We start from the raw sequence: 13,297 nt of genomic DNA on the forward strand, positions 1-13,297 counted from the left end.
GTTTTGGCATGAGTGTACAAAAAATCCATGAGATATAATTTTTTTTTTGTATGATTGTCTTGCTATGATATTTATTGGCCCTCCAATTTAAGCATGTAAAGGCCTATTCTTTTTGTACTTAATTTAAGTTCGTTTCAGTTCAGTTCAGCTCTATAGCTCTATTCTTTTTTGCTTTATTTCAGGTCATTTCAGTTCAGTTCAGCTACATGGCTCTGTTCTTTCTGGCTTAATTTCAGGTCATTTTAATTCTGCTTAACTCTATTCAGTTCAGTTCAGCTCATCTATTCACAAATTAACTCTTATTTCAGCTCCATTCAGTTCACTCCATTTCAGCTCAACTCCATTCAGTTCTGCTCAGTTCACTTCAACTCCTATTAGCCGAAAAGAATAGGGCATATTTAGTCCAATTCAATTCAACTCATTTATTCACAAAATTTTTACTTAAGTTCTGTAAGTTCATCTCTATTAAATTCAGTTCAGTTCAACTCTAATAAGTTAAGTTAAATTCAGTTCAGTTTCTTTTAGCTGAAAAGGACATGCCTAAGTGTGTCCAATATTTATAGCCTATGACGTTGTGGCAACCTTCAATATTAATTACTCGGTCACAATTAAAAATGGTAGTGGGTCAAAGACCCAACCCATTTTCTTAGGATCAGATCCAAAAGGGTCGGATATGATATGAGTCTGATTTTTTGAGACCCGATGGACGTGGATCGAGTATAGATCCTATATAAAATTTTGGGGTATAAGTCTGGTTCTAAGTTACGAGTCCCAAACCCAACCCTTATATACCCATTTAATTTGAAATAAAAAGGCATTCACAATTTCACAAATCAAGCATTGCTTTCCCACAAATTCTTATTTCAGACCGCATTATCCGTCTGAAATGTTAAGACGGATCAACTTGACCCGTATTACAACAAAATGACCCGCGGCTGTAAAATAATTGTACTGGCACGCATTTAATGCACAACTGTCTTTCCTATTATTTTAATAGTTCAAGTACACACTTACATTTAATGCTTCACAAATCTTTCCTATTATTTTAACTACAATGCACAATTTCCTCGGTTTATCACCTACAAACATACATGTTCTACCTTATCTTAACAATTATTTAAATTATTCGTCTTATATTCGTCATCTTCAATCTTTGCACAAGTTAGTGACTTTTGTTTGAGGTTTACAAGGTAACATGAGTTCTCTTGTTTTTCTCTTAATTTCTTACTCATTTCTTTGAGTTGTAAGTTTTAATGTTTAAATTTAGGATTTTTGGTAAATTAAGGTTTTTAGTTAATGTTTTTATTTTTGTTAGAAGACTTATTTTGCATAAAAAGATTTATTGGTTTTTCTATATAGTAGCCCTATATTTTTTCAAATTCTACATGGTAACCCTACTTTTCAGAGAACACACATGGTAACCCTCAACTAGGGATGGCAGTGCGTGGGTCGGGGACTCGACCCAGACCCTGAAGGTCAGACCCTAATGGGTCGGGTATGGGTCTCATTTTTCCAGATCCAATGGGTATGGGTCGGGTATGGGTCTTAAGAAAATATTTCGGGTCCGGGTCTAAGTTATGAGACCCATACCCGACCCTTAGACCCTTTATTAAAAAAAATCAAAATCACAACTTTTCTGAATCATACTGGCAGACCGTAGAAACCCAACTAAAGTCTCTTTCTCTTCCTTCATCCCATAAAGTGATAAAACCAAACCAAACTTTTCTGACAATACCACCACTCCACCACTCCACCACTCCACCACTGACACAAGAAAACCACTTCCACAGCACTGATACGCGACTGACAACCACCTCTCTAATAGGCGGCGACCGACAACCACCATTAACGGTAGCCGGAGACGGTCAGATGGAGACGGCTATCAAGTACAGTATTGATTTTTTGGGTTCCGAGTTTGATTCTTTCACATGTATTTGGATGTAAAATTAATTTAGGTCTTCTTTGTCTTTCTTAATCTCTTTGGTATGTATATTGGATTTGGTAGTGTACAATAGAGATTAATAAACTCATAATGTTAAAGTAGTATGAATTTTTTTTTTTTAATATTATAGACTCCATAGCTGTTAATCATGTTATTAAAGTGGCTGAAACTCGGACCCGCGGGTAGACCCAGACCCTACCCTTACCCATAGGGTCCGGGTATGGGTTCTCAAATTTTAGACCCTTGCGGGTCTGGGTCGGGTCCGGGTCCAAAGGGAAAATCTCGGGTCCGGGTCCGGGTCTAGGCGGACCCTACCCATTGCCATCCCTACGGCCTCAACTCTGTTAATACGCATTGTCGTGACCCTTAACTTTTTTTTCCGTCTGTTTTGTCCGTTAAGTAGGTGACGTGGCCAATTGAATTTTGAGATTTTCTACAAGGTAACCCTATATTTTTAAAAATTCTACAAGTTAACCCTACCTTTTTTACAGATCACATGTGCATAAAAATATAATCCCTTAATCAATCTTTTTTTCACAATTTTACTCGATTACTCCCAAATTGTCATATCCACCCTCATTGCCCTTTAATTAACCGAGTTTTTAAAGGAAACTCCAATAAGCACTTTGTTCGATATCAAAAAATTCCCAATAAGATATTCTAAATACCAAGTAAAATTACTCTATTCCGAGCATTATAATAATCAATCCCAAATTTGATTCATAGGGTTAATCTAATTAATAAACTTTTGTTTTCAAAATCTCATCAAATACGACAAAAATTGAAAATGTTGTAAACACAATAATAACTTACTTCAATTATTCGATAAATTGACACAATAAAGTTGGGTAAAATATTAAGGAGTGGAATCATTTGTATACATTGGACTTAATAGTGGATTTCTTTGTTAATTATTGAACCCGGTTTTTGGAAATTTGTGGTAATGATACCTTAAAGAGATGATGATATTAAGAGTTGACGTTTTTTGGAGTAATCGGGTGAAAAATGTACTAAGAATGATAAATTTATGAACTAAGGGAGTATTTTTAAGAGTGTTTCTCTTGTAAAAAAAAAATGAATAGGGTTATTTTGTAGGATAAAAAAACAGAGGGTTACTTATAGAAAATCTCAAAATTCAATTTGCCACGTCACATACTTAACGGATAAAATTGACGGAAAAAAGTTAAGGGTCACAGCTATGCGTATTAACAGAGTTGCGGGTTACCATGTGTGTTCTCTGAAAAGTAGGGTTACCATGTAGAATTTGAAAAAAACACAGGGTTACCATGTAGAATAACCCAAGATTTATTTTGATGGATTGATTTTTTTTATGAGTAAATTAGGGTTTATTTTGGAATTGAATTCTACCTCATCTTACCAAAATCCTTTTTTGAGGAAATCTTACAAAAAAAAAACTTTTTTGTTTTGCAGCTTTATTATAGAATTCAATTTTTTGGGTTTTCACATAAAAAGATTTGTAGACTATTTCTCTTTTTTAGATGGGTTCTCACAAAAACAAATTTCCATTCTTTTTCGTTATTTTTATGCAACATGATAGTTCGTGTGAAGATGAGCATGGTAATTGGAAGAAACGAGAGAAAGTGTTGATTTTAATAGACATATGAGAAGAATGTTATCACGACACGATGCTTCTACAAAGCTAATATAAGGGGTGAAAATGTAGTATGTTACCATCTTCTTTAACAATGTTACCAGTTTTTGGATGATATGTGATGAGATTGTTGACATAGCGTGTTGACATTGCTCATGACGTTAGGAAAGTGTAAATTGTTATCCTTTGTTGGGTATGTTGTCATAATCAGCTAATATGTGACCATGTTTGTGGGGCATTTTGTCATAATCAGTAATAAAAATGTAAGTATAATATTTTATCACCTTATTGAACAAATTTTATCAGTTTTTGGATGATATAGCGGGTTCATATTAATTCTAAAATGGTACCAATATTTGATGACAATGTTACTAGTTTTTTGTCTTGCACTAATGAACAATAACTAATGACCAGAAAGGCAGAAAGTAATACTTGGTTGTATATCCTGATAAATATGTTACTATTTTGTTAGAACTATGTAACGAGTTCAGTTAATACTTGGTTGTATATCCTGATAAACTTGTTATCATATATGGTCTTATGTCACCCTCTTTGTCAACGTAATTAGTAACATGTTACCATTTTGTAGAACAATGTAACCAGATGATAAATCGGACAACTGAATTATGTTATCACTTTTGTTTGTCATGTTACCAGTGGCGGATCCAGAAATAATTTTTTACGGGGTCCTTTTCATCACTAATTCTCAGTTCAGACGAACCTTTTCCGTCTGAAAGTTTCAGACAGGCAAATGTGGCAATTTTTGTCGTAAATGTGAGCATATAACGATAGAATGTTTTAGCTAGTGTACAACTACAAATTGTTGCTTATTCGGTTACTATTTATCAAAATGTGGTCACATACATTTGGCTGGAAAAAGGTCAAATATGCAACTTTCAGACGGTTTTAAGGGAGACTTTTTGCCTATTCATATTAGTTTTTTTGGGTGGATTCGGGTCAAGTAGAATCAAATCAGCTCAAATTAAATATAGACCAAAAATATTTCTTCAAGCTATACTTTTAATTCTTTTTTCCGCAAAAGAAGAAATAAATAGGGCTAAATAGAAACAACAGTTCTCTTATACGACGGTCTTTTCCGTGTTTTTGGGAAAATTGGTGACCACTTTTAGTCATAAAAAGTAGTCATTATTTACACAAAAGTGATTATTATTTACCCAAAATGATAAATTTTACATGGACAAAATTCCTCATAATGTTAAATTTTATATGGACAAAATTAAAATCCCTTAGAAATTTATGGTGTGATTAGTAAACATTTAATAAAAAGTCAAGTATGTTATATAAAATAAAATACCCGTATAAATAAAATTAAAATCCCTTAGACGAGTCAAATATGTCAAATAAATCAGAATTAAAATACAACAAGATACTTTCCTTAACATATAAATAAGATAGGACTTACCCGTTTTAACTCTAAAACAAAAATCGCAAATTCTCCCTTGTGATGAGTACTATTCCGCCACAAACACTGTTCACATTTGCGACGGGCCAAATGTGACCAGTTTTTGAGAAAATGTGACCATTTTTTTATAGGTGACATAGTACTTGAGTGGTTACATTTTATCAAAAAGTAGTCACATTTGTCCGTCGCAAATTGTGACCGTCACAAGGGAGAATTACTGCACAAAAATAAGCCTTAAAGAGAGACTAATTATTACTATGGGTGGAGGAAAATATGTGGGGAAAAATTGCTATAGACAAATGATATTTTAATTTGTCTTTGTATGAGTACTGCGATATAGGTATAGGATATAGGCTCATAGGTTTTTAGTCTCAAAGAAAGTGTTTTTTTATTTGTAAAGTTAGTCAAGTGGGACAGATGACGTTTTTGTGGTGTCTCATTTCTTGCTTTGGGGTGTCTTTCCCAACAAATCACATATTCTATCTCAGCTAATTTTTACTTTGCGGTGTCCTAGGACACCCTATGGCATAAGGTGGATCCGCCACTGCATGTTACCAGTTTCATTTTTAAGTCGAAATGACGACAAATAATTAATATTAACCGATGATTAGAACATGAGAATGTGGTAACAACTTTCTCCAAAATGGTGACAAGTATTGCAGTTTAACATGTTACCATTGCAGTTTAACATGTCACCATTGTTGGATCAACATGTTACCAATTGAGCACAATATCATCTTAGCACATTAATACACGAATGCATATTATGTTAGCATTTAAGTAATCAGATGTCACCATTTCATTTTAATATGTCACCAAGTTAATTTAATATTATAATTTAACATATCAGCACTTCAGTTCAACGTGGTACCATTTAAGTAGAACATGTTACGTATCAATATACCCAACCAAAATTGTTCATATACAACATATATAACTGGTTACATTATTCCCCAAAAGTCATAACACAGATCTAACAACAATCAAATACAATCTATTCCTAATTTAAAATCAAATACAACTGCTAGCATTAGCAATACTGTTAACATAACAAACGAAAATGGTCACATATTATAATCATCATTCAATCGTTAATATTGGGTTTTGTATACAACCTAATTGGTAACATCATCTTCCAAATTGAAAACACAATACTACAAATTTCCTACCAAAATCTATATTTTTGAAGTTTATTCAAAGATAAGAAAAAAACCCATAAAAAGAACCAATTTTTTTCAGTTTCAATCAAATTAAAGACACCAAACCCTATAATAATTAAATTCAATACATTTTGAAAATTTATACAAACAATGACCACTAAAATGTGATTTTAGGGCGTTCTCTTCATTTGTGATTTACTTACAACTAATTCTTGTAGATGAAGATGAAGATGGAGATGGAGGAGTAACTTGAAGATGAAGATGAAGTTTTTGGTCTAGATTTTTGGGCAAAAATTAATCTTGTTTTCTGGATTTGATTTGAATAAATGACATTTGAAATGAGAACCAATGAAAATTTTGTAATAGAAAAGGATTAAAGATTTGAATTTTATTTATTGAGCTTTTTAATTTTTTTTCCAGTAGATTTGTTCAGGAATTGAAAATGGAGGATGAGTATTGAAAGAGAGAGGGGAAAAGATGTTATTATGAGAAGCAGAGAAACGTGAGGAACATTTAGAAGAGGATAGGAATTGTGTTGTATTCTTATTCCAATACTTGGCCAATATATAATACAATGTATGGAACAAATCACTGAGAATAAGGAACAAATTGATAACAGAATAATTTGTTACCAAATCTAAATGCTAGTAAATAGGCAAATATAGCTAAGAATAAGTAAACAAATATTGTGCTAATATTGAGCACAATATTCGTCTAACACCCCCCCCCCCCCCTTCTCAAACTGGAGGATGAAGATTGAGAATGCCCAGTTTGCGGAGTAAGTAGTGGAATTGACGAACGCCTAAAGGCTTGGTAAAAATGTCAGCGACTTGCTCGTTTGTGGGGACGTGAGATGGCGTAACAAGGCTGTCTGTGATAGCATCCCGAACAAAATGACAATCAATTTCGATATGTTTGGTGCGCTCATGAAAGACCGGATTCTGAGCTAAATGTATCGCGGATTGACTATCACAAAACAGCTTCATGGGAACGGAAATGATAACGTCCAAACTAGCTAACAAGCCTTTTAGCCATTTTAACTCGCACACAATAGCGGCCATGGAGCGATATTCAGCTTCAGCCGGTGAGAGAGAAACCGTGTGCTGTTTCTTGGTTTTCCAAGAGACAGGAGAATCTCCAAGAAAGACAAACCACCCTGTGACGGAACGACGGGTCAAGGGACACGTGCCCCAGTCTGAATCACACCATCCTCTGACCGTAAGGGGACTGGTAGAACTAAGCAACACGCCTTGACCTGGACTCCCCTTAAGGTAACGGACAACTCGTAATGCGGCCTTCATATGAGCTTCACGGGATTGCTGGAAAAATTGGGAGAGAACATGGATGGAAAAAGATAGGTCCGGTAGTGTGACAGCCAAATAAACAAGCAGACTAATCAATCGCCGATATCGCTCTCGCTCGCCTAATAAAGGACTGGTTGAAATACCAAGCTTATGATCAAGTTCCATGGGAGTGGAAGCCGGTTTAGCACCCAAGAGCCCGAATTCGGTAATGATATCGAGTGTGTATTTTCTTTGATTAAGGAAGATGCCGTCAGAATTTCACGCTACTTCGAGACCAAGAAAGTATTTCAAGGTCCCAAAATCTTTCATTTTAAAGCAACGATTCAAATATTCTTTAAAACGAGAGATAGCATTGGAGTCGTTACCCGCAATAACAAGGTCATCCACATAAATTAAAACATGTAGACGAGTCGTGTGAAATGAATAAGTAAACAGGGAATAGTCGGAATAAGACTGCCGAAACCCATATTGACGCAGTGCACCAGCTAATTTGGCAAACCAGCAGCGGGGAGGTTGACGAAGGCCAAATAAAGACTTTTTAAGACGGCATACCTCCCCATCATTACCGTGACTAAATCCCGGAGGAAGCTTCATATAGACTTCTTCATTCAAATCATCGTGTAAGAAGGCGTTATGTACATCCATTTGATGTAACTCCCATTTTTTAACAGCAGCGACGGCAAGAAAAGTACGAATTGCAACCATCTTCACAAAGGGAGTAAAATTCTCCCCATAATAGAGTCCCTCAACTTGGTAATTACCAAAAACAACGAGTCTTGCTTTCAATCTTTCAACGGAACCATCGGATTTATATTTGATCTTATAAACCCAACGACATCCCAGAGCCTTTTTATCAGGAGGTAAAGTAGCCAATTCCCAACTGCCATTTTGTTCAAGGGCATTAATTTCATCTTGTATAGCCCGACACCACCCATCATCTTGCAACGCAACTTTAAAGGAAGTAGGCTCGATACCCGTGGTTATAGCAGCTAAAAAATGTTTATGCCGAGGTGAAATTTTTTGACAATTAACATAATTAGTTAAAGCATATGGCGTACCTGAAGGAGATGAGGGAGATTCCGGTGAGTCGGGAGGAGATGGAATGTTAATTGAATCAAGAACGAAGCCTTGCAAACAGGAATTTGGGAATTTAAGGCGGTGACCTCGACCAAGCTTAGGAGCATGAGGGGACTCGGGGTCGGTATGATCAGGCGTAGAGTCAGACGCAATAGGCGTGTCGAAAGACTCCTCAGCCGCCGTGGTACCCTCGGCTGAACCGGTGGCAGAAGACTCGGGAGTGACTGGAAGAGCGGGGTCAGCTATATTAGGCTCATCCTCGGGTGGAAAAGGAAGGGACTCAATGGATGGTGTACTAGTTTCCGGAGCAGAAAAAGGAAAAAAGTCTTCGTAAAAAAGAACATCACGAGACACAGTAATAACCCCGGTTTCTATGTCATAAACCTTCCATCCTTTTTTATTGTGTGGGTAACCAAGGAAAATACATTTCCGACTCCGATGCTCAAATTTATCACCCCGAGTTTTTTGGTTATGTACGAAGCAAAGGCAACCGAAGACCCTTAAATTGTGATAAGACGGAAGAAGACCAAAAAGTATTTCATATGGTGTTTTATTTGCAAGAATTGTAGAAGGCGTTCGATTAATCAAATAAACAGCTGTAAGAATGCATTCATCCCAAAATTTCTTTGGAAGATTACCTTGAAAGAGTAAAGCCCGGGCAACATTAAGGATATGCCGATGCTTACATTCAACACGCCCATTTTGTTGGGGTGTGCCAACGCAAGATGTTTGGAATTGAATACCCTACTGCAAAAAATAATCTGCCATCTCATTGCCATTATCACTACGCACCACCTTGACCTGTTTCGAAAATTGTGTGCGCACCATAGATAAAAAATGCATGAACATACTTGTTACTTCCGTCTTAGCAAGTAATAAATATACCCACACGGAGCGAGAAAAATCATCCACAATAGTGAGAAAATACTTAGCACCACAAGTAGAAATAGTACGATAAGGACCCCAAAGGTCACAATGTATCAAATCAAAAATTCCGGAAGCAATATTGTCACTTAAAGTAAAACTTGCACGAGTTTGTTTAGCAAGATGACAAATGTCACACACCAAACTTTTATTAACCAAAATAGATTGAGCTAAAGGAATATGTTTAACCACATGTGCCCCCGGATGGCCGAGCCTTCGATGCCACAAGTCGTAGGACCCAACCGAGTTCACTGTGTTCACCGTAGTGGAATTGGGCGAGGTCAACAAAAACAGTCCATCCCGAAGCTCACCAACGCCAATCATCTTCCTCAAGGTACGGTGCTGTATAAGACAATTATCTTTAGTAAATTGCAACACATAGTCATTATCCTCCGTTAATTGAGAAACGGAAATTAAATTGCAAGTTAAATGTGGAACAAAGAGAACCCGTCGCAAAACAATGTGACTGTCAATACAAACCGTGCCCATTTTGGAAGCCAAAATCCGTTTCCCATTAGGCAAGCCCACGTCCCTTGGAGGAATCTCCATACTATCCGTAAATAAAGATAGGTGACCTGTTACATGGTTAGATGCACCGGTATCTATAATCCAAGAAACTGACATACCCGATAGGCGATCCGAGGACACCGTTTGGAGGGCATTTGCGTGAAAAAGGCCGTCACCTTGTGACCCGAACCCCGAGCCACTCGTGTTTGCGGAGGAACCCGCTCCTGTACTCACGCCCTTGCTACGGCGCAATTCAGCCAAAGTTCGAGGCCGACTTCCCCACAAATCCGGGAACTTATTGAATTTAATAAAACAAGATTTTAAATCATGCCCATTAATTTGACAGTGAGAACAAAACAACTTCCGACGCTCTAATTTTTCCTTTTCACGCAAAGCCTTCCAACCGGAAGAAGTGCGCGAGACACCGGGCACCGCATAAGCAACAACATCATTCACATCAGGGGAGGGCGAGTCATTAAGGAGGAGTCGTTCAACCTGGAGTACAGCATGATAAGCGCGGTTAAGGGAAGGGAGTGAGACAAGTTAAAATTGTTGGTTGCGGAGAGGGCCGTACAAACTACGATCTAGTCCCATAAAAAATGGTGAAGTCGTTCATTGTCAAGTCTTTTAATGGCTTTGGCGTCAATATCACAGGTGCATTTTCCACATTCACAGGCAAAAGGGGGTTCATGTATGGTAATGGCATCCCAAAGCGATTTTAATTTGCCGTAGTATTCAGTAACGGACATACCTTTCTTTTGTCGACATTCACCAAGAGCAGATTTTAAAGAATGAATGGACGTACCATCAACCACAACAAAACGTTCCGCCAAGTCCCCCCACATAGCGGTTGCATCCTCAACATAAGGCACACTCTCAAGCACCGATGGGTCGATCGTAGCCCGAAGCCAGAAAACAATAGTACAATGGACCACCTCCCATTGCCCGAGTAAAAAAGCATCAGTTGGTTTCTTGACGGTCCCGTCACAGAAACCGAATTTTCGACGAGATTTGAGCGCCATCCGCATGGAACGACTCCAATCATCATAGTTATAATTGTTCAAAAGAACATTAGAGAGCTTAAAATTTGGAAGATCCCCGGAACCGAGAAAGAACGGAGACAGAGGATCAATCCGAGGGGTTGAATTTCCCGGTTGAGAGATGTGAGAAAGAGTACCCGATTGGGAAGCATCTTCACCATTAGTCATGGGAGGAAGATGAATTTAGGTTGTGTTTGTATTTTAGAAGAAAAAATAGCCTGATACCATGTTATTATGAGAAACAGAGAAACGTGAGGAACATTTAGAAGAGGATAGGAATTGTGTTGTATTCTTATTCCAATACTTGCCAATATATAATACAATGTATGGAACAAATCACTGAGAATAAGGAACAAATTGATAACAGAATAATTTGTTACCAAATCTAAATGCTAGTAAATAGGTAAATATAGTTAAGAATAAGTAAATAAATATTGTGCTAATATTGAGCACAATATTCGTCTAACAAAAGATGTGAAAATGTGAGATGTGAGGTGGTTGGAGTAAAGTGTGTAGTACATAATTTTGAAAAATTATCATGTATAGGCCTGTTAAGCTACATAGTTACCGCAGTGTACTAGTGCTAGACTATTTTTTTATTAATTAAACTCCTTAACCCATTTTCAGCTACATGACCCATATTGTACAATGTGATATCAAAATAATCCGTTTTATTAATGAGTCTTCAGTAAGACTAATTGTTTCTTTCCTTTCCGTCACTCTTATTAAGTCATAAACTAGTTCTATTACCCGTGAAATTCACGGGGTTAGCTGTATTGTCACGTTGGTGGTGTTATAAAATTCCGGATTTGCGGTCGCACTGAGCCCTATTGACAAAAAGGACTCCTAAAAATTTTTTTTATCAATCTATACTTATACTACCATAATATATTGTCAATATATTATCAATATATATTTTCTACAATTTACTAAACGTTTGTCGTGGATTATTAATATTTTGTGACGAATATTGTTACGTTTATTAGTGTTTTCTCACGATTATTGTTATTATTGTTATTGTCTTCAATTTTGTTTAGCTATGTAATTAATTCAACCTAAAAAAATTCAAAATACTTTTTTTTTTTATATTTTTATTTGTGAACAATAATTCAAGCTAGATTGAATGGTTATCATTATTTTGAAAGATTATCGTGAGAATTATATTTGTGTTTAATATGAGATATATTGGCTTTAATTTTAAGTTTAATATTTCTTAACAAATAAAAAACAAATACTAATATTTATTGTGATTTAATTAGTGTTTAATGTTATGATTTTTTCAATTTTTTTAAATAATAATGATGATGTGTCATGCTCTAATAGTCTTAAAGGTGAACTAGTGTAGTTCTCGTGCTATAACACGGTATTTTTAAGATGAAATTTATAAACAGGAACTTTTAATAAAATTATTTGCATAAATTAAAGCTACTTTTAATTTAATGTTATAATATACTAAATATAATAATAGTAAGTAGATAGAAAAGAAAGTTTACTATTAATAATAACACTATAATGTTAAATCGATAAGGGGAGCTAATTTATGAAATTAAGTTAGATGTAAAATCTAGTTAAAAAACCTATTAGCCTTATTAAGAAAACTGGTAAAAATAATATACTACGCGTCTAAAAAGACAATTTACAAATTATTAAAACTAACATTTTCACTTTCTATTTCCCATAAGAAAATACATAAAAATTGTTATACATTATTTAAAAAATACTCCATACTCCATATACTCCATATTACTAAAATAAAGATTTCATAATTCGAGAGTGCAATTGATATGTTGTAAAATTGCATAATATATTAGGGGGTAATTGATTGTGATTGCATATTTTCGGGATAATATTGTAAAGATTGCATAATTTGAGAGGTTGTTTCCATGTATAGGATTGCATTTATTCGAAAAGTCAAAGCATACATTTGTTTCCATGTATAGGTTTTCAATTGATTCAAATCATACGTTAGACTTGACGCAAAAGCAAATTTGATTTATTAAAAGTCGACAGCCCAACTTAGACTGGCCCATCAAAAAGTAGTGTAAGTTAGGCGGGAAAACTACTTGAGAATTTTATTCTCTTAGTAGTAGGGGAGATGTTGAAAGCTAATATTTAGGCTTGACTTTTTATATTATACTAGTTTTGTATCCGCGAAAATCGCGGACTTGTTCTATTTGTTCCATTTATTTGCTTTTGTTGACGTCCATCTTTAACTAAAATATAAAATATTTTTTTAATCGCGAATAAGCTATAAACCGAACATTTGTAAATATTTACTTATTTTACATTATTTTTCATGATCATAGTA

General features: G+C 35.5%; 1 protein-coding gene across 1 annotated transcript; it reads right to left on the reverse strand.

The window, feature by feature from the left end:
* Positions 1-10,533: 10,533 nt before the first annotated feature.
* Positions 10,534-11,157, reverse strand: LOC141588566 (uncharacterized). The gene has a single exon (XM_074410002.1). It carries the CDS (start codon positions 11,155-11,157, stop codon positions 10,534-10,536), a length of 624 nt encoding a protein of 207 aa, XP_074266103.1.
* Between the last annotated feature and the right edge of the window lie 2,140 nt (positions 11,158-13,297).

Source organism: Silene latifolia, chromosome 1 (assembly GCF_048544455.1).
Source record: "Silene latifolia isolate original U9 population chromosome 1, ASM4854445v1, whole genome shotgun sequence".
Taxonomy (NCBI): domain Eukaryota; kingdom Viridiplantae; phylum Streptophyta; class Magnoliopsida; order Caryophyllales; family Caryophyllaceae; genus Silene; species Silene latifolia.

Coding starts and splice junctions, on each gene's coding strand:
- LOC141588566 (XM_074410002.1), bottom strand. CDS start 11,157: ATGACTAATGGTGAAGATGCTTCCCAATCGGGTACTCTTTCTCACATC.